This window comes from Aedes aegypti, chromosome 2 (assembly GCF_002204515.2).
Source record: "Aedes aegypti strain LVP_AGWG chromosome 2, AaegL5.0 Primary Assembly, whole genome shotgun sequence".
NCBI classification, from domain to species: Eukaryota; Metazoa; Arthropoda; class Insecta; order Diptera; family Culicidae; genus Aedes; species Aedes aegypti.
Window position 1 is genome coordinate 375,378,652 of NC_035108.1, and position 26,079 is coordinate 375,404,730.

A 26,079-nucleotide genomic window follows, 5' to 3' on the forward strand; every position below is an offset into this window, starting at 1 on the left:
AAATTTTCAGCTTTCTAGGTGTTGATTTAAAGATGGCCCAAAGACGATGTAGGTTTATAAGGACATTACTATGGAAAAAATTTAAAAATAATGTTACAAACGCGATAGTATGTAATGTAAGTGCCAACTTATCATCCTTAAGGGAAAACTCATTCTTCAAATCATGATAAAGAAATTTGCTGAAGTGAGCAGTTCAATCCGACGGATAGGAGAATAGATATTCTTGGGATTGTTTGCTATTGTTTAGCTAAATATAACAATGAAGCCCTGTAAACATCTTCAAAAATCCCAAGCAAAATTAGCTCAAAAGGGTTTCTTTAGCAACATCCTATATTAAGATAAGAAGAATGAGTTTTTACTATGGAATGATAAGTTTGTATCTACACTGAAAATAATCCACACGTTCGATCCATAATCTTTTCAACGTGGATCTGTCGTGTCAAATGGCAAGGTGAAATAACGTGTAAAACTTGTAATTCTGTTAAGGTTTGACTTTGGTTCGATAGCAAAAGCTTTTACATACAATTTCAACGTGTTTTACAATTGCGATATCAATCACTAGCAGAACTAGTTTGCCTAACATGACAAGGACTTACATTTGCCATCCTCGCGTAACATGTTTATTGACATATTATTTTTTGGAAAACCGTGCGCCCGTAATGGGTGCCTGGTATCAGAAAATAAAGAAATCGCTAATAAATTCTACAGAATTTTTTTCGAAAATTTGTAAATTAACGTGTTTTACATTTGAATTCGGATTGCCGATAGCGACTTAGTTTTCACCATCGATTGATGTGTTTTACAATTAAGGAAAAGTCACGGGTGAAACACAACGATTGAGCTTGTAGAATGTTTTCAGTGTACATTCCAGTACTATAGTGATTGGAAAATTTTTCGAAATTTCTCCATAATAATTTCCATATAACCCTATACCCAGTAAACACACGATCGTATATGGTAGGATATAACAGGACAAATGTGGAGGCGATAAAGCCTGTCCACGATAAATTTCGGACACGGATGGCGGGTGTACAACAGAAAGTTCGAGAATTTTACAGAAAGAAGGATTAACATCCTTGTCAACTGTTTATTTTGTAGATATAACTCTTTTATTCTGAAATAAACAATTGTTTTTGTTGAATTATGAGTAACTTTTTTTTGCTGCCATTATTTGGGTGTCCAAAATTTAACGTGGACAGGCTTTATACGTACATTTTGCATGCAGTCAAATAGCGCATGTACGTATATCGCCTCCACAATTGTACTTTTCTGCGCTATCGTATACGAGTTTGTGTTTACTGGGTATTGTCTTTGGGCCACTACCGAAAGAGCTGAAATTTTTACAGAACACTACTCTTATGGTATGGATGGTAAAAAAGATATGAGAGGTTTGATTTTAAAACATTTTTATATTTTGAATCGCCCTAATCGTACCTATTACGACAAATACGATGCTCGGGTCTCTTATTTTCAAGTTAAAAGCGACGATAATAATATGTAAAATTTAGATATCTTAGTCTTAATTCGTGTCATGGCGTTAGTTAACACCTCTATTGTTAACAACTACCGAAAAGCTAAACATTACATATAATTTGCAATTGGATTAGATGGACAAATTAATGTGAAGATTTTCGAAAAAGTTACACGTCTTCTCAGTGATCGGAGAGTCGTGAGTTCGATTCTCACTGAGAAGACGCGTAACTTTTTCGCAAATCTTCACATCAATTTGTCCATCTAATCCAATTGCAAATTATATGTAATGGTCAGCTTTTCGGTAGTTGTTAAACTTCCACTCGGCTGGTTAGCCGTAAACCACGATTCATAATTAAAAACATGTACCTCTATTGTTGTTGTTGTGCGATCGAACTTAACAAACCCATCGTTTTCCTATTGAAAGCAAAATTGTATGCTTAAGGTGCTCATTTAGTAATCCCTAGCAAATTTGAGATGTTAAATAAATGAACGATGATAATTTCCCCAGTGTCACGTCTATTTGGCTGTCCTAGTATCTCGAAAACTTTAGAAAGTAGGTATTTCTTATTAAAAAAAAAAAAACGAATATATTTCTAAAAAAAAAACTCCGAAAAATGAAATCATGGTGGGATTTATTGGTAAATCCCCAGAGCAATACTTGAAACTATTTTAAAATTCCTTGTCGAATCATTGTAATACTCTTGATATGATTGCTATAAAAGTCATTGAAGAATTCTTAGCAGTGCTGGGAATGGTAATAGTAGTAGGCTTGAATTTTAGCGAAAATCACGTGGCTCTCCCAGTACAGTAGTTCAAAAACGTGAATCTCATCAAGTAGCCTATGTTGGGTGCACGAATTTTCTAAATCATGAGTGTCATTGAAGGCTCTAAATGCGGGAAATGCAGCGGGAAATAGAACATTTTTCTACAGTAATTTTGGGTTGCCCTTAGCAACGGCTGTTTTGCTATTTTCAAGGCTTTTTGCCTACAGCAGCGATGGGCGTGAATTTCACTGGCATCGCTGAGTGTGATTGGCTTTGCTTGGCTACTGTAGAGTGAATTTCAAGATTTTTCCCAACCCTGATTCTTAGAGACATTTGAAAGCAAAATACGGAATTTCTGGAAAAAAAATCTTGAACATTCATTGTAGAAATAAAAAAAAATTCGAGGGGGACTCAAGAGGCATCACATAACAAGAGGTATATACAGGGGGTTGTCAAAATAACTGGGACAGGCAAAAATTGGGCCAACTTTGGAATGCTGTAACTTTGACAAAAATTGACCGATCTCAATTCTTTAAGAAGTAACGGACGGGTCAACTAATCTAGTTTTAAGGTGCATCCACGGAGATGAACTATGACCACCGGATACCGGTGATAATCCGGATTTCCGGAAGCATGTCTTATGCAGTAAAATTATGACGTGTTTTTAGCAAAGGTCTCGGCTAAAAAATCAAAATTTTACTACACAAGAAGATAGAAGATCTAATTCTGAAGCGATTGGTGCGCCAAGTATTAATATTGGTCCAGAAACAACCAATATATGGCCATTTTCCCGGAATCGGTGCCGGTAGTGGATCCGAATTGGGATCAAACAATTTATTCACTCAAAATATGTCGCGCAATATTGTTTTCTCCCTAGCTTATCATAAAATACCCTTTTATAAGTTGAAAATGAGTCTTGTACAGATTTGGCCACTCATGGCGCCGCCCAGTGCCCCGGGGGAACCTTGCATAGGGGACATTTCGATTTTGACACCAAAGCATATCATGCGACGGCTCATTCTTCATGTCTTGTCGTAAATAGGGCAACTGTAGACTCAAAATGGATAGTTGACTACAGTGACTACTTCCGGGACCACCGGATGTCCCTGAGGGAACCTATAATTAGGGACAATTGAAATTGAACTCCAATACATATCGTGCGACAGTTCATTTTTCATGTCTCGTGCTAAATAGGGCTATTGTAGACCTAAAATGGATAATTGACTACAGTGGCCAATTTTGGGACTACCGGAATTTCCCGGAGGAACTTGTCATTGGGGACATTTCTGTTTTTACACCAAAACATATCATGCGACGGCTCTTTCTTCATGCCTTGTCGTAAATAAAATAACTGTAGACTTGTTAGGATTAATCATCAGAATAGACCCCTCGATCGTTCGTCTAACGGATGGATCGCAGGCAGCTTCACACTAGGCTAAGCAAAACCCCAATACACATACAACATGCAATAGAGCTCCTCGTCATTGTTTGCCATCATGTCGGATACAATTAATATCAGCTAAAGTAGTAAAAGACAGAATCTGTTTCCAATTGTTAAAATCTATTTTCTACACCATTAGTAAGAATTTATTGCTGTTTATACCTAGAAATTGTTCAACTTATACTAAATTTCTTCTTAAACTAGGTTTCCTTAAGCTAACTTACCTAGAAGCATATTTGTTCGCTGAAAAATACTTAATGAGGAGATTAAATGTAAGTACAAACGCTATTGTTCGGCATGCAAATGATTAATAAAACTATTTACAGCTTCGAGCTAACTTTCGAGCAAAAATCGAGTTTGCTTCGGAGAATCCGAATACTTCAGCAACAAATTCTCGAAGATTTATCCTTGAGGAGTCATGTCCAGGAGGTCAAACGTTCGCCAAACGAGATCCCAGGCCAAAGCTTTGCAAGACAAGCAAGCTAACCTCCATGATGACATTGAACGAGCGGTACTTTCATCTATAGATAATCGCAATATGGCTCCATCCACTGAGCGCGCAGAAGCTTGCGACTGCGGTGGATGTGAACGGCCAAACAATGCCGAGCCAATGGTATTATGTGGCGATTGCCAGTGCTATTATCACTATTCGTGTGCCAGTGTAACGTCTGAGACGGTACGTACGAAACCATTCGTTTGCTCTTCTTGTGTCCGGCTAACTCGTCTCCCCCCGGCACGCTCCACGTCTGGTCGTTTGAGTACGTCCAGTTCACGACAAGCACAAATAGCGCGAGAGCTACAGCGACTAGAGGAGGAAAGACAACTGGAGGAAGAATTCCATCGGGAACAGATAGAGCAGGAGAGATTGCTGCAAGAAAGATCTAGACGGGAAAAGCTAGAACGGCAGCGACAGTTCATCGCTCGAAAATACGAGCTTCTGAGCCAGGGGGACTTAGAAGAAGATGATGCTAGTAACAACGCCAGCGACAATAACCGAGTCGAGAACTGGATCCGCGAGCAGCAAGTGGCTACCAGCGCTGTTCCTTCCGATGCCGTGATACACGGAGTAAAGACCCCAGAACAGGCTCCAACCGGGGACCGCCACACGCCTTCGCGGGAAATATTCCCAAATGTGCAATCGACACCGCTAACCCCAAAGGAAACGACCGGTGTTGAATCGAACCGTATGCCATGTTTAGCGGAACAGCTTGCTTTGGCAGTCGATATCGACACCACTGGCAGTATTACTATTGGGGATACAGCCGACGATGAAGATGAACGTGGCGCTATAGGTACCGAAGTGAGATCATCCCAACGCTTCACCTCTATATCACCAGTAGATGTACGGATATATAGCCAGTTCTTGAAGGAACCCAACATCGCCAAGCCGATCACTGGGACAGTGCCAAAAATATTGAAGAACACAACGTTATTCGAGAAGTGGCGCTCTGAAACCGAAAACCTCAGAAAGTGCAAGGAATTGGAATCGGAGCGTAAGAAGGAGAACGAAATACGACGAAAACGGGAACTGCAGCTGGCGAACCAATTAAAGCAGCTAGAGATCCAGAACCGTGACGATTTGCAAGTTCAACGAGCACGAGAAGCAGATTTGAAAGCACAACTTCAACAACTGGAGCGTAACCAAGCACTAATCGAAGAGCAGAAGCATCAAGAGTTGACTGCGCTTCAGGACGAACTACAGCGGCTCCGAGAAGTGGAACAGCAGTTTCTGAAGCATTCCCAACAGCAGCATACTGGTGGATATATCGGTGTGCTTAAATCCGACCCGATCGAACTGCTTCAGGGAAATCACCAACAACCTACGAGCGACGAGCAACCAGAACGAACGGTCTACGAGCAACCAGCGCAGATGATCCACGAGCAGCCAACGTCGCAACATGCAGCAAATGTAAGTAACTACCCCGCACCCCATTGTACCATCATGCCACCAATGAGTTTCATAAATGTAATTCCCAATAATTTACAAAACGCATCAATAAATACTAGCCCCTCGTATCCGCGCTACAGTTTTAATGAAAATTATTCCCCATCGCCGATCCATACCCCTGTGGGTGGTCGAAGTCATTACAATGTACCACCAATAGTTCCCCCCCATGTTGTGTCTGGTGTACAAAGCCAACGTCCGATTCCAAATCCGTTTGTGATGAACACAGCAGTGCCAAACATTGGATTCCAGTCAGCTGAACTTGGTCCATCACCCCAGCAGTTGGCTACTAGGCAAGTAGTGTCAAAAGATTTGCCTGTTTTTTCGGGGGATCCAGTGGATTGGCCACTATTCTGCAGCAGCTATCAACACTCGACTCAAGCGTGTGGTTATTCCAATTCGGAGAATTTGCTTCGTTTACAACGAAGTCTCAAGGGTCGAGCTATGGAAGCAGTCAGCAGCTTTTTGCTTCATCCCTCTACGGTTCCACAGGTGTTGTCTACGTTGCAAATTTTGTTTGGGAGGCCAGAACACATCATCCACAATATGATTTCCAAAATCCGCGAAATTCCAGCACCAAGGGCGGACAAACTGGAAACACTTGTGGGTTTCGGTCTTGCAGTGCAGAACCTTTGTGGACATCTCAAGGCGATTGGGTTGGAGCAGCACCTTTCAAACCCTATGCTACTGCAAGAACTCGTCGACAAGTTGCCGGCCAACGTCAAGCTTAGTTGGGCACTTCACCAACAGCTATTACCAGCGGTAAACCTCACTGAGTTCGGAGAATACATGGGCAACATCGTATCCGCCACCAGCAGCGTGACCTGTTTCAACGCACTTCCGCCCAAATCATCGAAGGAACCTCGGTCCAAGGAGAAGGTATATGTGAACGCACACACAACGTCGAACGAAGGTAGAAGCGAAGACTATAGAAATACGTCTGGCGAATGGAGAGGTTCGAACAATCGAGCCAAGTCACCCGATAAGCGAATCGCTGTCAGCAAAATGTGTCCAGCATGTGGAGCTAGAAGTCATCAAACAGCCGCATGTCCGTCTTTCAAGAGACTATCCATCGACGATCGGTGGAAGCTAGTGAAGGAAAATAAACTATGCCGTCGCTGTCTAACACCGCACACACGGTGGCCTTGCAAGGGAGAAGTCTGCGGGATAGACGGTTGCCAAAAGAAACACCATCGGCTGCTACACTCCAACAATTCGTCGTTAGAAGTATCAACTCAAAATCCAACTAATGCAACAGTAGCAGTTCACCGTCAAATCAGCTCGTCAACGTTGTTTAGAGTCCTTCCGGTAACCCTGTATGGTAAAAACGGTCAGGTGAACACACTGGCATTCCTCGATGACGGTTCGTCAGTCACTTTGGTTGAACGGTCATTGATTGATGGACTTGGGGTAAACGGTTCTGCAGAATCCCTATGCATCCACTGGACAGGAGGTGTGAAGAAACAAATTACTGACACAAATCTCGTGCAGCTACAAATATCAGCATTGGGCAGTAATCAGCGGTTCAAACTAAACGAGGTCTACACAGTAGAACACCTCGGATTACCAGAGCAGTCGCTGAATTTCAACGAGATGTCTGCACGTTTTCAGCACTTGGATGGTTTACCTGTACAGAGTTATAATGCTGCAGTACCAGGTGTGCTAATAGGACTAACCAATATTCACTTGTTGGCTACCTTGAAACTTCGAGAAGGTCGACAAAATGAGCCGATTGCGACAAAAACCCGTATCGGTTGGTCAATCTACGGATGTCAGCGAGGAAATGTAGAAGTTATGCCACACCGACAACTGCATATCTGTGCGAAACCAGCCGACGAAGATCTGCATGATTACGTACAGAGCTTCTTTTCCATAGAAAGCCTTGGAATTGCGATGGTTCCCAGGTCGAAGGTGCCGACGATCGACGAGCACGCAAGATTCTGCAAGAAACAACTATACGGACAAATAGTGGGAGATTCCAAACTGGTCTCTTATGGAAACACGACGGGATAGAGTTTCCGGATAGCCGTCCGTTGGCAGAAAAGCGGTTGAGGTGTCTAGAGAAACGGCTGTCGAAAGACCCGCAACTTTACGATAACGTTCGACGACAAATGCTGGACTTCTTAGAGAAGGGCTATGCACACAAAGCTACCACAGAAGAGTTGCGCAGTTTCGATCCACGTCGAACCTGGTATCTTCCTCTCGGTGTAGTTCTCAACCCCAGAAAACCGGGTAAAGTGAGGATTATCTGGGACGCTGCCGCAAAAGTTGAAGGCGTTTCACTCAATTCGATGCTGTTAAAAGGACCAGATCAGTTGACTTCGCTTTTATCCGTGCTGTTCAAGTATCGCGAGCGGGAGGTGGCTATTTCAGGAGACATCAGAGAAATGTTCCACCAGCTTTTTATACAAGAGGAAGACCGTAGTGCACTACTTTTTCTATGGAGAAACTGCCCAAACAGCCCGATCGACATAATGGTGATGAACGTTGCAACATTTGGTGCATCGTGCTCCCCAGCGCAATCGCTATTCGCCATGAACTTGAACGCTACTGAGAACGAAGCTGATTATCCGAGAGCGGCCGCTGCAATCAAACATCGGCACTATGTAGACGACTATTTGGACAGTGTCGACACAGAGGAAGAAGCAGCGGAATTAGCACTGGAAGTAGCAGAGGTCCATTCCAAAGCCGGGTTTGAAATAAGGAATTGGCTGTCAAATAGAACAACGGTACTTGATAAAATCGGTGAAGTAAAACCCGGTTCCGTTAAATGTTTCGGTGCAGACAAAGAAACAGGCACGGAGAGGCTTCTCGGGATGGTTTGGAGGCCAGACGAAGACTTCTTTTCATTTTCATTGAGCTTCCGTGAAGATCTGCAACAGCTAATCGAAGGAGAAATAGTTCCGAGCAAGAGGGAAATGTTGAAGATTACAATGAGTATCTATGATCCTCTGGGTATCGTGGCAGCCTTCGTTATTCATGGGAAGGTTCTTGTTCAGGAAGTCTGGAGGGCCAAAATCGATTGGGACGAAAAGATTCCCTGGGAAATTTTCTGCCGTTGGCAACAGTGGCTTGCCGTACTCCGTAAGATGAATACGGTGAAAGTCTCTCGTTGTTACTTCCCGGGATACAGCATCGAATGTTACAACTCCTTAGATTTGCACATCTTCGTTGATGCAAGCGAGGAAGCCTACGCAGCAGTCGCTTATTTTCGCGTAGTCGACAATGGTCGTGTTAGATGTTCTTTGGTTTCTTCGAAGACGAAGGTAGCTCCAATCCAGCCCCTTTCGATACCGCGCCTCGAACTTTTGGCAGCGGTACTTGGCGCTCGTCTGCGACAGACAATCGAAGAAAAACATTCTTTGGAAATACGTCGAACATTTTTCTGGAGCGACTCATCCACTGTTATCGCCTGGATAAGTTCGGATGCTCGGCGGTATCGGCAATTTGTAGCATTCCGAGTCAATGAAATCCTTAACCTATCATCGATTAACGAATGGCGATGGGTGCCCACAAAACTCAATGTGGCTGACGAAGCCACAAAGTGGGGGAAAGGCCCTTCCTTTGACTCAAAAAGCCGATGGTATCATGGACCTGGTTTTCTGTACGACAACGAAGAAGAATGGCCGAAGGACTGTCGATACGAAGTCAACAATACAGTGGAAGAACTTCGACCAGCCTTTGTCTGTAATCACCACGTTACCGAACCAGCAGTTGACTTAGAACGATTCTCTCGGTGGGAGCGATTGCTGCGGAGCGTAGCGTACGTTTTGCGGTTCATCGACAACAGAATGTGGCAGCACAGGAAAACTTCCTCAAAGATAGGCGCGCTGTCCAGAGATGAACTACAAAAAGCAGAAAGGTGCTTGTGGCGAATAGCACAATTCGACGGTTTTCCGGACGAGGTGACGGTGTTCAAATACAATCTGCGGTCAAATTCCTCGCATCGTCGGAGACTAGAACGAAACAGCCCCCTTATCAAGTTAACTCCAGCGATCGACGAGTACGACGTATTGCGCATAGACGGGCGTATCCAGGAAGCTGACTTCGTGGACTTCGATACTAGAAATCCAATTATCTTACCTAGAAGACATCGGGTGACCACTCTACTACTGGACTGGTATCACCGAAAGTTCCAGCATGCAAACGATGAAACGGTGGTAAACCAAGTCAGGCAGCGTTTCTACATACCAAGATTACGAGTTCAGGTACGCCTTGCAAGGAAACAGTGCATGTGGTGCCGAGTTTATAACGCTACTCCAACAATACCAAGAATGGGACCGCTTCCAAAAGCCAGATTAACGCCGTTTTGTCGCCCATTTACTATGGTCGGAATCGACTATTTCGGACCATATAATATACGATCACCAACAGGAAGATGTACGTTGAAGCGGTGGGTTGTCTTATTTACCTGCTTGACAATCAGAGCAGTTCACGTAGAAATTGCAGCCAACCTATCGACGGACTCCTGCAAGAAAGCGATTCGGCGGTTCATCGGACGCAGAGGTGCTCCACGTGAAATCTTCTCGGACAATGGTACCAATTTCGTTGGTGCGAGCGGAGAATTGGCCTCAGAAATACGGATTATCAATAGAGAAATCAGTAGCACGTTCACTGACATCCAGACACAGTGGCAGTTCAACCCTCCATCGGCACCACACATGGGGGGATGCTGGGAAAGGATGGTGCGCTCCTTCAAAACTGCTTTAGGAGCCCTTCCGACCGTTCGCCTGTTAGATGAAGAAGCGTTCGCTACGGTACTCGTCGAGGCGGAATCTATGATCAATTCCAGACCATTGACCTTCATCCCACTAGAGACCGCTGCACACGAGTCTTTGACGCCAAACCATTTCCTTCTCCTCAGTTCTACTGGTGTACGACAACCTATCAAAACCCCTGTAGACGATAAGGCTGCAATACGTAATAGCTGGAATATGATTCAAAACACACTTGATGAATTTTGGCGGCGATGGGTTGAAGAATACCTTCCGACCTTAACCCGGAGAACAAAATGGTTCGAAGACGTCCAGCCGATACGAGAGGGTGCGCTAGTAGTGGTAGTTGACGGGAATGTTAGGAATCGGTGGCAAAGGGGGCGAGTAGTACGAACATATCCGGGTAAAGATGGCACTGTACGTAGGGCCGATGTGCAGACATCCTGCGGCATCCTACGACGACCAGTCGTCAAACTAGCTTTGATCGATGTGGATAAGGAAAGTGACACCGAAGCAACAGTTCTGGTGACACGAAGGGCGGAATGTTAGGATTAATCATCAGAATAGACCCCTCGATCGTTCGTCTAACGGATGGATCGCAGGCAGCTTCACACTAGGCTAAGCAAAACCCCAATACACATACAACATGCAATAGAGCTCCTCGTCATTGTTTGCCATCATGTCGGATACAATTAATATCAGCTAAAGTAGTAAAAGACAGAATCTGTTTCCAATTGTTAAAATCTATTTTCTACACCATTAGTAAGAATTTATTGCTGTTTATACCTAGAAATTGTTCAACTTATACTAAATTTCTTCTTAAACTAGGTTTCCTTAAGCTAACTTACCTAGAAGCATATTTGTTCGCTGAAAAATACTTAATGAGGAGATTAAATGTAAGTACAAACGCTATTGTTCGGCATGCAAATGATTAATAAAACTATTTACAGCTTCGAGCTAACTTTCGAGCAAAAATCGAGTTTGCTTCGGAGAATCCGAATACTTCAGCAACAAGACTCAAAATGGGAATTTAATTGAATTGGCCACTTTTGGGACTACCGGGTGTCCCCTAGGGAACCTATGATTAGGGACAATTGGAATTGAGCTCCAATACTCATCGTGCAACGGCTCATTCTTCATGTTTAGTCATGAATAGGTCAACTTAAGACCGAAAATGGATATTTAACTAGAATGGCCACTTTGGGGACTACCTATAGTTCCCTAAGGAACCTATCACTTTTGGGACCACCGGAATTTCCCGGAGGAATCTGTCATTGAAGACATCACAGCCTCCCTCAGGGATATCCGGTGGTCACAAAAGTGGCCACTGTAGTCAAATATCCACTTAAGGTCTACAATAGCCCTATTTAGCACGAGACATGAAAAATGAACTGTCGCACGATATGTATTGGAGTTCAATATCAATTGTCCCTAATTACAGGTTCCCTCTGGAACATCCGGTGGTCCCGGAAGTAGTCACTGTAGTCAACTATCCATTTTGAGTCTACAGTTGCCCTATTTACGACAAGACATGAAGAATGAGCCGTCGCATGATATGCTTTGGTGTCAAAATGGAAATGTCCCCTATGCAAGGTTCGCCCGGGGCACTGGGCGGCGCCATGAGGGGCCCAGGTAGCCGTAGCGGTAAACGCGCAGCTTTCCAGCAAGACCAAGCTGAGGGTCGTGGGTTCGAATCCCACCGGTCGAGGATCTTTTCGGGTTGGAAATTTTCTCGACTTCCCAGGGCATAAAGTATCATCGTACCTGCCACACGATATACGCATGCAAAAAATGGTCATTGGCATAGTAAGCTCTCTGTTAATAACTGTGGAAGTGCTCATAGAACACTAAGCTGAGAAGCAGACTCTGTCCCAGTGGGGACGTAACGCCAGAAAAGAAGAAGATGAGTGGCCAAATCTGTACAAGACTCATTTTCAACTTATAAAAGGGTATTTTATGATAAGCTAGGGAGAAAACAATATTGCGCGACATATTTTGAGTGAATAAATTGTTTGATCTCAATTCGGATCCACTACCGGCACCGATTCCGGGGAAATGGCCATATATTGGTTGTTTCTGGACCAATATTAATACTTGGCGCACCAATCGCTTCAGAATTAGATCTTCTATCTTCTTGTGTAGTAAAATTTTGATTTTTTAGCCGAGACCTTTGCTAAAAACACGTCATAATTTTACTGCATAAGACATGCTTCCGGTAATTCGGATTATCATTAGTATCCGGTGGTCATAGTTCATCTCCGTGGATGCACCTCAAAACTAGATTAGTTGACCCGTCCATTATTTCTTAAAGAATTGAGATCGGTCAATTTTTGTCAAAGTTACAGCATTCCAAAGTTGGCCCAATTTTTGCCTGTCCCAGTTATTTTGACAACCCCCTGTACATTGAAAGTATCGTTAGCTCTTATTTAAATGCTTTGATAACTCTAGGTAGAGCAATCATTTCTAACAATTTATATCAGCAATCTAAAATCTAAGCCAACCAAATTTTAGAATCGTGTGATACTTACGTTGCTATCAGTGAAGCAGCCACCGGAAATTTCGGCATAGATTTTCCACCCAGCAGGTACTCTTCCACATTGTTCTGTTTGATCTTGGAGAAGAATCCAAAGTACACTCCAATCACCACCGAAATGGCCAACAACACAACGAAAATAGCATAATCCAGCAAGGTGAACCGTAAAACTAGCTGCCCGGCATTCGACACTATTGGACCGACGGTCGAAGATGGATCCATCGTTTGAGGGGACCCGGTACAACCGAACGCAGAAGTTAGACTGAGATTTGCATGGGACTCGTTTGCAGAGATTTCAAAACTTTATTGAGGGACATCAAACGGTGATAAGCAATGTAAAATGATGAGCATCACTTCATGAAGGCTATGTTTGATCTGTGATAATAGTAATGACCGTTTGGGTGTCGGATACCATTAGAAAAAGTGCTGTCTCATTACGGTATAATATATTTTAGGATTCTTGGCGGTACATAAATTACATTCAATTTTTTCGGTAGGTATATTTTCTGATAAAGTTATTTCTGTCTGACTCTTTGCTACAACTTATTCGGATTGACCATTCCCGAAGTCATCTAATCTAATAAGTCTCTTCAATAAGTAGTTTTATCTAAATTTTGTTGATATTATGTTCCGTTTTGAAATAAATTGCACAATTATATGTTTACCCCTTACAAATTCCTACACAGCCTTTTAAAACAAAGATTTATTATAAAATGTCACTTCTAAATTACTTCAGCATTGCGCTGCAGATTGCTCTCCGCGATGCACTTTACTCCTTCGGCACAGCTGAAGCACAATCTCCCCCGTCTTGATGCTCTTGAACATTTTGACCGCTTCCAGGTGGGTCAAATCATGGCAGACTTGTCCGTTGACTGCTAGCACTTCGTCGCCTGCTTTGAGTCGTCCATCTTCGGCAGCTTGGCCTGAAGGAAGAATGCTTTTGATGAAAATGCCCAATGCCCCCCTCGGACTATCCCGTCCTCCGACGATCGTGAATCCAAGTGATTTCTTGCCGGGTCCTTTTTCGAAGGTCACCGTATGGAAAGTGCACAGCGAACTCTTTGGCCTTCGCGGGAGTGTGCAGAAATTGGTCATGCTTTTGTCCATATCTAGGGAACCTGTTCCACTGCTTGTTTCGGCATCGTCGGAGGCTCCGCTGAGTTCCATCTTCTCGTCGTCACAGAGGTTCATGGTGCTCTTCGTGACATGGTCCCCGTTGAATATCGGCGACTGTTTCCCAACCAGGGATCTCCTGATGAGTTTGGTGGAGTTTGTGGCGCCCGAATTGTTGGCTGCATTTTTTGTGAAGGACCTGCGCTTCACGCAGTCCAGTGAGGGTGGCTGGGAGTCCACTTCGATGCTGGGCATGTCGCAGGGAGGAGACGGTGACTGAGGACGTTTGTTGGCTGCTGCCATCGAAAGACTCTTCTGGCGACGAGGCGTTCCAAGGGTGTTGTACTTATTTCCGTCGATTCTGAGAAGGAAATGCGAAGATAAACATCAGTTAATATTATGCAAATTTACGAATTAGTGAAAGATAGAGCAGTCGGTTATCAAGAATAGCAATCGATGATGACAGTACTGGCAAGAATATAATTCACATACTTTGACTGGAATCAATTTCAGAATATGAATAAGTCATTATATCATCCACCTTGATTCTCCTTACAGGGCTTGGCGCTTTTTGGTTTTGTATGAAAATTAGAGCTTTACTGGCCTCGTAGTTCTCTAGTTTTATGGAACAATGTTAAAGATTTTTGTGAAAAGCCCTACATAGTTCATAATCCCCCTTTCGTATTTTTTTTTGCTAGAGGGAAATCTGCAAACAGACGCCTGAGAAGGTAACTCAGGGAGTGTGGGGATGACACACCTACGACGACCCTCTAAAACCCGCCCATGCACTGTAAGTGGTGTACAGTACAGACAGTCACAACGGCTTTTTTTTTAGAGAGCGGATCCGATGCAAATCACTCTTTTTAGTGAATGGGATCTTTTGAACGATTCAGAGGTTTAGAGACTCGTAAAGGAAGAGCGAACAGAACCGAGCGAACGGATCCAACGATTCATTCCATGTCGCGCGCCATGTGTTGCTTTTGCTTCCTAATTCTTAGTACATTCTACTCCAGAAACTCATGATTCGACCAGACACGAACACGCTATTCGACCAATTTCACGTACCCGATTCAAACGAAAGACGCAATACTATGCGCTCAGGTAGGTATTTCAATCTTTATCTTTCGTTTGCAAGTGGGCGGAGCAAATTTGTCTGTTTATGCTGAGAGCGCTGAGAGCACGGAGCAGCAGCAATCTGTGCTTGCATATGTGGCGTGGCGCGCAAAGCAAGGCACGTGTCAAGCATTATAATAAAGCCGAGATACGAACGAAACAGAATAGGAGAAAATAATCAATTCGTTCTTTTTATCTGTTCCGTTTTGTGAATGTTGATTCAATAAATCGTTCTTCTTCTTCTTGGCATTACGTGATAACTACGACAGACCCAAGCAACCAAAAGTTCAGATGGAAGAGCATGTTTAAGTTTAATCAGCCAATTGAAGGATCATGAATAGCATGCTATAAAGCTCACTTTAGTTCACAAAAAGTATCTTTACGCTGCTGTAGGGAATGCTATTCAGCTACAGTGGAAACTCCAATTTAAAAAGCGAAAGTAAAAAAAGAAACATTTTGTTATCAAGTAATGTGCTACATTTTTCATCATTTTTTTACAATTAAAAAATGTTGATTTCTCATGTTTGGTTCGTTGGGGTGCCTATGTAAATCCTTAATTTGAACTTTAAATTCTCTTTGAAGTAGCCTTGCTACTTGGTATGCACTTGAAAGTTCGAAAAAGTTCCCTTGGAACTACATATGAACTTTCCTCATTTGACATTTCTAAGTTTGTTTTGTTTTACAGTAGATCCATTTCCTCAATCATAGAGATATACAAGTGATTATATTGAAAAACATTCAATCAATAATAAAATAAATCATTGTTTTGAATGATGTAGTGGCTAACAAACTCGCGAAAAATGGTTGAAAGAGTTGATCCTCAGGAGTAAACGATACCGAAGGACGAATTTTCGCTGCACACAACGGAGATAGAGTTGACTCTTTTGGGGACGGGGTTGAAAGTCTCGCAGATTAAATACACATCCACCGAACAGTAATTTACTGAGCAGGTAGGTCCAATAAATAATTGAAAAAAAAGTGATGGATTGAAATTCTTGAGCACTCCAGGAAACACAGTGTGCGATTTTATGCTCCCCTTCTATTCCACTGTGAATCAATTTAGTGCGTTTGTTCTCTTATACACTCCCGTGCATAAGTTTGGGTTCACCCCCTAAAAAACATGCAAAAGTGTTCAGTCCATATCTCTGTGATTACACGTCCAATTGTAACTCTCTAAGCCGCATACGAAAGACAAAGAGTTATTCTGACTTCGTATGTATTTTTCCAAAAACATTCTTTGAACTTTGTATACTAAATTTTTACTTAAATTTATGACATTTTTCAAAAAACGCACTTTAAAAACAAACCTAATTTCCTCAGCATTGGATCGAACAAAATTTTAAAACAAGGTTTCATTAGAATAGTAATCTTATATTCTTTGAGGTAACCTTACGAAATTTTGGTGGAAAAATCTGAAAAGTATTCAAAATCAATGAAACAGTCAGTCAAGTCATCGTGCAAAAGTTTGGGTTCACCTCTCAGTATGGTATATCGTGCAAAAGTTTGGATTCACCTGAACTTACTCAAATCTGTGAAATCTCAAACCAATCATGTACGCGCCATTATTTGCGCTAAAAAAAGCTTTAAACTATTAAAATCGGTTGAAAAATGGCGGAGATATTGACAAAATTGTTGTGTGAGCGGCTCAGGTGAACCCAAACTTTTGCACGATTTGCATCATTATGAGGGGTGAACCCAAACTTTTGCACGATGACTTGACTGACTGTTTCATTGATTTTGAATACTTTCCAGATTTTTCCGCCAAAATTTCGTGGGGTCTCCTCAAAGAATATAAGATTACGATTCTAATGACACTTGATTTAAAATTTTGGTCGACCTATTGCTGAGGAAATTAGATATGATTTTTCAGTGTGTTTTTTGAAAAATGTCACAAGTTTAAGTAAAAATTTAGTATACAAAATTCAAAAAATGTTCTTGGAAAAATACATACGAAGTCAGAATAACTCTTTGCCTTTCGAATGCGGCTTAGAGAGTTTCAATTGGACGTGTAATCACAGAGATATGGACAGATCACTTTTGTATGTTTTTGAGGGGGTGAACCCAAACTTTTGCACGGGAGTGTAGGTGAGTCTAAAGGCAACGAAAAACATTGCAAACCTAATGCAGAAAGTATGTAACAGCGCAAATATTGCGTTGCGTAACGAGAAAATCTTCAAAAGGAGTAATTTAAAACGATATTTCTTTCAATAACTTCCATGTCCGATGGAAGTGTTAAATTGGTACGGTTAGTAATTTAAGTAGCCGTCGTATTTGGAGTTCCTAATAGGTTCACTTTGAACCCTACCAAGTCGCTGCGAAATGTACATTCGAACTTACTTTTATTTTCAAGTTGGAGAAAAGTTTCCCATGAGTACGGTTAGTGATTTAACTGAACTTTACACTGAAGTTCTAAGTTAGTTAGTTGTTAACTAGTTGTGAACTTTAGAGTTTATTTGAAAGAACGTAGAAATCTTCAATTATACTTTAAAGTTCGTGCTGGATAAATACAGTACCTCTTTGAGAATTAAGTTCTGATTGCAGACTACGCGTCTTTTCAATCAGCATTAAAGTTCTATGGAACTAAATTGGAACTTCTGAGTTCGCCAGTCAAGTAAAATCCGAACTATTGGTTGCTTGGGAGAGCCTGCTTCTCAGCTTAGTGTTCAATGAGCACTTCCACCGTTTTTAAATGTCTTTGCCAAAGTTGCCTTTCTCACATTCGTATGTCATGTGGTAGATACGATGATACTCTACCCCCCTTTACGAAAAGATCCTTGACCGACTGGGAATCGAACTCAAATACCTTCAGCATGGCTTTGCTTTGTAGTCGAGGACTCTGACCACTCGGCAAAGGAAGGCCCCGTCTCTCGCCAAAACAAGAGCCACGAATCACTCGTTCAATTGAGTAATTCGATTCTTTTAAACAGTTCCGATTTATTCTTCCAATCTCTAGAGTACAAACTACACAGACATTACTCTTGGTCTCAGGCCCTTATCTACACGAAACCACCTTACGGTTTGTCTTCGAGGAGGGGCCAGTGCACCTAACACATGTAGCAAAAGTAGCCTAGCAAGCTGCTTCTCCTAGTTAGCGTTAGCGTTAGCGTAGTTACGGTATTTTCGTAGATTGGATACTAGCAACATTCGTGTTTCTCTTTGATAATCTCATTCAGACTGAAAGTTTGATCCAATCTTAAGCAAGTATATCAAAAGCTTGAATATTGATATTCCCGGCCACGCCCATCTTTACCGTAACTTGGGATAGGGGAAGGAAATGTTTATGTAGGACTTACTTAATGAGAGGCCACCGACTCAGCGACACCCTCATAAGTGCTACTGCGGTTGAGGTTGGGATAGGTATAAAATGTCAGGATTCGCCTGGAAAGCTAGCGATAGACCACAAAAAGTGGGAAGCAGGATTCAAAATGCTCAGATTGAATATAATAATATCACAATCTTTTAAGTTTGTTTATATTTTCCAATTGGGAATTAGTTTTCTTCCAAAGCCTTTAGGTCTTTACTTACTTGATACTTGATGGGCTACAATTCGCTACGATGAATCTGCGCCGAATGGATGAGTCTTCTCCACTGGGCTCGGTCCTGGGCCAATCGCTTCCAGTCGCCCTGAACGTTAAGTGCCCTTAAGTCCTCCTCAACCGCAAAAAGCCATCGTGTGCGCGGCCTACCACGAAGTCGGCGGCCTCGTCCGGGTTCTCTGTTGAATATTATCTTTGCTTGTCGTTCTTCCGGCATACGGGCAACGTGACCAGCCCAACGCAGCCTGCCGTGTTTTATGCGCTTGACAATATCCACCTCTTTATACACTTGGTACAACTCGTGATTCATGCGACGCCGCCAGATGCCGTTTTCTAGTTTACCGCCGAGTATTGTTCGCAGCACTTTACGTTCAAACACCCCGAAAGCTCTCCGGTCGACTTCCTTCAATGTCCATGATTCATGGCCATAAAGGACAACCGGAAGGATCAGTGTCTTGTATAACGCGAGTTTTGTTTTCGTTTGCAGGCTACGGGACTTCAGCTGGTTACGCAGCCCGTAGAAAGCCCGACTCGCAGCTGCAATACGTCTTTTCACCTCGCGGGTAACATCATTATCGCATGTCACTAGTGTTCCAAGATACACAAATTCTTCCACCACTTCAAACTTATCACCACCTAGCACCATTTCGCTACCACTAACACGTCCGGACCCACGTTGACCACCAGCTATCATGTACTTCGTTTTTGTGGTGTTGATCGTGAGCCCGATTCTCGCTGTCTCCCTCTTGAAAGGCACGAACACCTCTTCCACTGCCCGACGGTCAATCCCGATGATGTCGATATCGTCCGCGAAGCCAAGGAGCATATGAGAACGTGTGATAATGGTACCGCTTCTCTGCACACCGGCTCTCCTGATAGCACCTTCGAGCGCTATGTTAAACAGCAAGTTAGAAAGAGCGTCACCCTGTTTCAATCCATCTAAGGTTACGAACGATGATGAAATCTCGTCCACCACCCGCACACTTGATTTTGATCCATCAAGCGTTGCACGAATCAGTCTAATCAGCTTCGCCGGAAAGCCATGTTCGGACATAATTTGCCACAACTCGTTTCTCTTCACTGAATCGTACGCTGCTTTGAAATCTACAAACAGATGATGAGTCTGCAAGTTGTACTCCCGGAATTTATCTAGGATTTGACGCAGGGTAAACATTTGATACGTCGTTGATCGGCCCTCTCGAAAACCAGCTTGGTATTCGCCGACAAAGGACTCCTCATACGGTCTCAATCTGTTGAACAGAACTCCAGACATGATTTTGTACGCCGAATTAAGGAGTGTTATCCCTCGGTAATTGGCGCACTCCAGTCGATGCCCTTTCTTGTACAAAGGGGAAATGAGACCTTCCAACCAACTAGTAGGCATTTGTTCTTCCTCCCATATCCTCGATATGATACGGTGAAGGAGTTCGTGCAGCTGCTCGCTTCCGTGTTTGAGAAGTTCGGCCGGGAGCTCGTCCTTCCCAGCAGCCTTGTTGTTCTTCAGCCCATTGATAGCTTTTTTTACCTCATCTAGCGTTGGAGGTTCCACAGCCTGTCCATCGTCATCGATTTGAATTCTGCTACCAGATCCACTTCCATTATTTCCATTCAACAATGACTCAAAGTACTCTTTCCACCTGGCGGCCACCATTGTCTTATCCGTCAGCAAGTTTCCTTCACGGTCGTTGCACATGGCGGGAGACGGCGCTGTTTTTCTCCGCACACCATTTACGGACTCGTAGAACCGTCGCATGTTGTTCTCTTCCATAGCTTCTTGCGCCTGAGCAATTACTGCCTCTTCATGCTCCTTTTTCTTTCTGCGATGGATCCGTTTTTCGGCTGCCCTTGCTTCCTTGTACCGCTCTCTGCTCTGACGGGTACCAGACACCAGCATCCGGCTTCTAGCCATGTTCTTCTCGTTCGTCATTCTCTGGCACTCCTCGTCGAACCAACCGTTCCTTGGTCTTCGTTGAGCAGTATCTACCACTTCTCGCGCTACTGTGCTCACTGCTCCGTGGACTGACTCCCACAGATCGCTGAGGTTGACGCTTTCGTCGATTTCGCTAATCCGCTCGTCGAGCTTTTGATGGTAGTTCGCTGCTACACCATCTGCTGACAGGCGTTGGATATTGAAACGCAACGATTGTCGATTTCTAGAACTCGAGACGGTTGATAATCGCGCTCGAATTTTGCTTACAACGAGATAGTGGTCTGAGTCGATATTAGGACCCCTGAAAGTTCTAACATCGATGACGTCGGAAAAATGTCGGCCGTCTACCAGAACATGGTCGATTTGGTTGCAAAGTTCGCCATTTGGGTGTTGCCAGGTGTGCTTGCGGATATCCTTGCGTGCAAAGTAAGTGCTACTGATGGCCATCCCCCTGGTGGCAGCAAAGTTCACTAAACGTAGGCCGTTGTCGTTGGTAACAGAGTGAAGGCTCTCTTTACCAATGATAGGGCGGAAGAAGTCCTCTTTTCCGACCTGCGCATTAGCGTCGCCGATGACAATTTTCACGTCGTGTTTTGGGCATTCTCCATAGGTCTTGTCTAGACATTCGTAAAACGCGTCCTTCACGTCATCGGGTTTGTCGTTAGTCGGTGCATATACGTTGATCAGGCTGTAGTTGAAGAACTTGCCCCGAATCCTCAATACGCAGATTCGCTCGTTGATCGGCCTCCACCTAATAACGCGCTTCATCTGCTTCCCGATCACTATGAAACCGACTCCGTGTTCAGCTTTATCGCCACCGCTGTAATAGATGTTGTATTTGAAAGCGGTGTTAGCGACGGGATCTACCGCTCTGAATTCACGTTCTCCAGATCTTAGCCAACGCACTTCCTGAATAGCAGCCACGCACACGCCAACTTTAGGTCTTTATTTACGTTAAATTTAATGCAAAACCATCTAGATCCTATTGAAACGCTTCGTAATGGCTACCGGAAAATCCACGTAGCTCTTACGTTTGTTCAATTTACAAATTGCTACAAATTTGGAGAAAATGCTTCGAGTGCTGCGAAATGCATAAGCACAGAGGAGCCCGTAGCTCCTGTTAACAGCGGATAAGCAAACACAAAATTCTCTGAAGATTCAGGCTACTGAAAGCACTTTTGTTTCATTTGATAAGTGTTTACCAAGTACACCCCAACCTCTTTTTACGACCGTTATCGGGGGGTCGTAAAAAAAATCGGTCGTAAATAAAATCAGGTTGTTGAAAAATGCAACGTCTAGATGCTGAAATACTGAATCGAGATCTTCGGCAAAGTTGAAGCATGGGTTAAGAACTTTCCAAAATGGCCGTTCAAGTTTTCATATTTTGGTAAAAGATGGCAACACTGCTCGATTGTTATCAAAAGAGCCAATTTTATGGGGGTGTGATTTGCAAATACCAAAAAAAAAATAAAGATAACGATACCGAATGTTCACCAAAGTCGAAGGAAGTGTTGCGTGCCATACAATCGGCCGAATCACAAATGTTCATGTGGCTGGCAACACTGTTTAAGAAGAATGAAGTAAAATTCATAACCATCGAACAGAAAAATATAATGCTTAGCAACATAGCAATACTCTTCAACTGTAATCCAGTTTTTCATGAAGGGTTCAAATTTTTTTCGTTGCTGGCAGCACTGCTTAAGTGAAATTGCGCCACCAGGCAGTACGAATGTGCATGCTACTATTGATCTGCGGATATCTTAGGATCCTGGCCACTTAGAAAGATGGCGCCTTCGGCAGAGTTGCTCAGTACCTCAAGCGTTATGATTATAAAAGTTATTAGATTCAAAATTTTGCCACCAGGTGGCGCTAGTGAGCATGATTTTTTTTTTGCAAATATTTCAGGATTCTGACCACTTAGAAAGATGGCGTCTTCGGCAAAGTTGTTCAGTTGGTCAAGCGCTATCATTATAAAAGCCATGATATTGAAAATGTTGCCACAAGGCGGCGCTAGTGAGCATGAAACTTTCGTTTTGCGAATATCTCAGGATTCTGACCACTAAGAAAGATGGAGTCTTCGGTAAACTTGTTGAGTAGCTCAACTTTGCCCAAGACGCCATGTCTCTGTAGTCAGGATCCTAATATATCCGCATAACAAAAGTTTCATGCTCACTAGCGCCGCCTGGTAGCAAAATTTTGAATCTCATAACTTTTGTAATGATAACGCTTGAGCTAATGAACAACTTCGCCGAAGGCGCCATCTTTTTAAATGGCCAGGATGCTAAGATATCCGCAAAACAAAATTTTCATGCTCACTAGCGCCGCCTAGTGGCAAAATTTTGGACCTCATAGCGTTTATAATGATAGTCCTTGAGCTACTGAACAACTTTGCCGAAGACGCCAGCTCTCTAAGCGATCAGGATCCTGAGCTACCCACAAAACAAAAGTTCTATGCTCACTAGCGCCGCCTGGTGGCAAAATTTTGAATCTCATAGCTTATATAGTGATAGCGCTTGAGCTACTGAACAACTTTGCCGAAGACGCCATATCTCTAAGCGGTCGGGATCCTGAGCTATTCGCAAAACAAAAATTCTATGCTCACTAGCGCCGCCTGGTGGCAATATTTTGAACCTCATAGCGTTTATAATTATAGTCCTTGAGCTACTGAACAACTTTGCCGAAGACGCCATCTTTCTAAGTGGTCAGGATCCTGAGCTATCCGGAAAACAAATATTATATGCTCACTAGCGCCGCCTGGTGGCAAAATCTCGAATCTCTTGGCTAGAATTATGATAGTCCTTGAGCTACTGAACAATTTTGCCGAAGACGCCATCTTGCTAAATGGCCAGGATCGTGAGATATCCGCAAAACAAATGTTTCATGCTCACTAGCGCCGCCTGGTGGCAAAATTTTGAATCTCATAGCGTTTATAATGATAGTCTTTGAGCTACTGAAAAACTTTGCCGAAGACGCCATCTCTCTAAGTGGTCAGGATCTTGAGCTATCCGGAAAACAAATATTATATGCTCACTAGCGCCGCCTGGTGGCAAAATCTCGAATCTCTTGGCTAGAATTATGATAGTCCTTGAGCTACTGAACAATTTTGCCGAAGACGCCATCTTGCTAAATGGCCAGGATCGTGAGATATCCGCAAAACAAATGTTTCATGCTCACTAGCGCCGCCTGGTGGCAAAATTTTGAATCTCATAGCGTTTATAATGATAGTCTTTGAGCTACTGAAAAACTTTGCCGAAGACGCCATCTCTCTAAGTGGTCAGGATCTTGAGCTATCCGGAAAACAAATATTATATGCTCACTAGCGCCGCCTGGTGGCAAAATCTCGAATCTCTTGGCTAGAATTATGATAGTCCTTGAGCTACTGAACAATTTTGCCGAAGACGCCATCTTGCTAAATGGCCAGGATCGTGAGATATCCGCAAAACAAATGTTTCATGCTCACTAGCGCTGCCTGGTGGCAAAATTTTGAATCCCATAGCGCTTATAATGATAGTCCTTGAGCTACTGAACAACTTTGCCGAAGACGCCATCTTTCTAAGTGGCCAGGATCCTGAGATATCCGCAAAACAAAAGTTTCATGCTCACTAGCGCCGCCTGGTGGCAAAATCTCGAATCTCTTGGCTAGAATTATGATAGTCCTTGAGCTACTGAACAATTTTGCCGAAGACGCCATCTTGCTAAATGGCCAGGATCGTGAGATATCCGCAAAACAAATGTTTCATGCTCACTAGCGCTGCCTGGTGGCAAAATTTTGAATCCCATAGCGCTTATAATGATAGTCCTTGAGCTACTGAACAACTTTGCCGAAGACGCCATCTTTCTAAGTGGCCAGGATCCTGAGATATCCGCAAAACAAAAGTTTCATGCTCACTAGCGCCGCCTGGTGGCAAAATTTTGAATCTCATAGCGTTTATAATGATAGTCTTTGAGCTACTGAACAACTTTGCTGAAGACGCCATCTTTCTAAGTGGTCAGGATCCTGAGCTATCCGGAAAACAAATATTATATGCTCATTAGCGCCGCCTGGTGGCAAAATCTCGAATCTCGTGGCTAGAATTATGATAGTCCTTGAGCTACTGAACAACTTTGCCGAAGACGCCATCTTTCTAAATGGCCAGGATCGTTAGATATCCGCAAAACAAATGTTTCATGCTCACTAGCGCCGCCTGGTGGCAAAATTTTGAATCTCATAGCGTTTATAATGATAGTCTTTGAGCTACTGAACAACTTTGCCGAAGACGCCATCTTTCGAAGTGGCCAGGATCCTGAGATATCCGCAAAATAAAAGTTTCATGCTCACTAGCGCTGCCTGGTGGCAAAATTTTGAACCACATAGCGTTTATAATGATAGTCCTTGAGCTGCTGAACAACTTTGCCGAAGACGCCATCTTTCTAAGTTGCCAGGATCCTGAGATATCCGCAAAACAAATGTTTCATGCTCACTAGCGCCGCCTAGAGGCAGAATTCCGCAATTCAATGACCACCATATGTTAGCCCTTGAACTACTGAACAATATTGCTGAACATCATGATCCTCTATTTTGAATAGTTTTTAAGATAATGATCATTTATAAAAACGGTCGTTAATCTGAATTTCGGTCGTAAAAATTGGTCGGAAAAAAACCGTCGGTAAAAAAACGGTCGTAAAAAGAGGTTGGAGTGTAATAAGAATCGTTGTCGTGTAAAAACTGGATAAGATGATACGAAGATCTACAATAGATTTTCTAGTTATCACACATAAATGAGTCAGCACGCTAAATATAGTAACGTAGCTATAGCGGTGCGGTACGTACCAGGTACCGAGCTCCTGGGGCCCATAAATTCCAGTGTTAATTTTTTATAGCATTAAAATTTTGACATAGCTTGTAGGAAGCTGACAATTGGGTCCTAAAGCCCTGTCCCAATTTTAGTGCCAAACGCTTAAAATTAGGCCAAAAACACATGTTTACTCAATTTTCTATTGTTTTCCGTTGGTTTAAGCCCAAAAACATTTTTATTAGATTTTGTCGAATCCTTTGGCTTAAACTCAAATTTTGGGTGTATTTTGTTTTCCGTGTCCCTTACGAAACGTCAGATAGGAACAACCCCAGTGGTCGAACTAAAACCCCTGTGGTGTTTTTGTCGACTAAGCGAACGTCAAACATGATCAAAAGTGTCAAGGTTCATTTAGGGACCAAATTTTTAAATTAAAGTTTAAACATGATATAGCCATTATTTGAGCGGGAAAAATTGCTAAAGTAATTACAGTAACATGCTTTTTCGTGTTATTAAATAAAAACAAGATTTCATTACAAATTTTAGGACCCAATTTGTCAGATCTTTATGTTTTAGGTTGTCTTCGAGGTCATTATTCTATGGGGTTGTTTAACTTTGAAAACGTTTATAATCTAATAGGGATCTTTTTTCTCCCCTTCAAACATTTTCGTATATGAGCCTCTGCATGCTATAAAACATTTGACTTTTACTGTGTTTATAGAATTTGAACACTGAATTAACTGT

The 26,079-nt window shown here is 42.9% G+C and overlaps 2 protein-coding genes across 2 annotated transcripts in view; both read right to left on the reverse strand.

The window, feature by feature from the left end:
* The window catches only part of LOC5572453 (sodium-coupled monocarboxylate transporter 1), a 37,464-nt gene extending 24,325 nt beyond the window's left edge, over positions 1–13,139 (reverse strand). Inside the window, exon 1 of the mRNA XM_021846764.1 lies at positions 12,867–13,139. Within this exon, the coding sequence (XP_021702456.1) occupies positions 12,867–13,093 (227 nt within the window). The 5' untranslated portion in view covers positions 13,094–13,139. The remainder of the gene's footprint in view (positions 1–12,866) is intronic.
* A 161-nt stretch (positions 13,140–13,300) lies between these two features.
* Positions 13,301–26,079, reverse strand: part of LOC5572454 — a 322,024-nt gene continuing 309,245 nt past the window's right edge. The window contains exon 7 of the mRNA XM_001660350.2: positions 13,301–14,345. Within this exon, the coding sequence (XP_001660400.1) occupies positions 13,604–14,345 (742 nt within the window). The 3' untranslated portion in view covers positions 13,301–13,603. The remainder of the gene's footprint in view (positions 14,346–26,079) is intronic.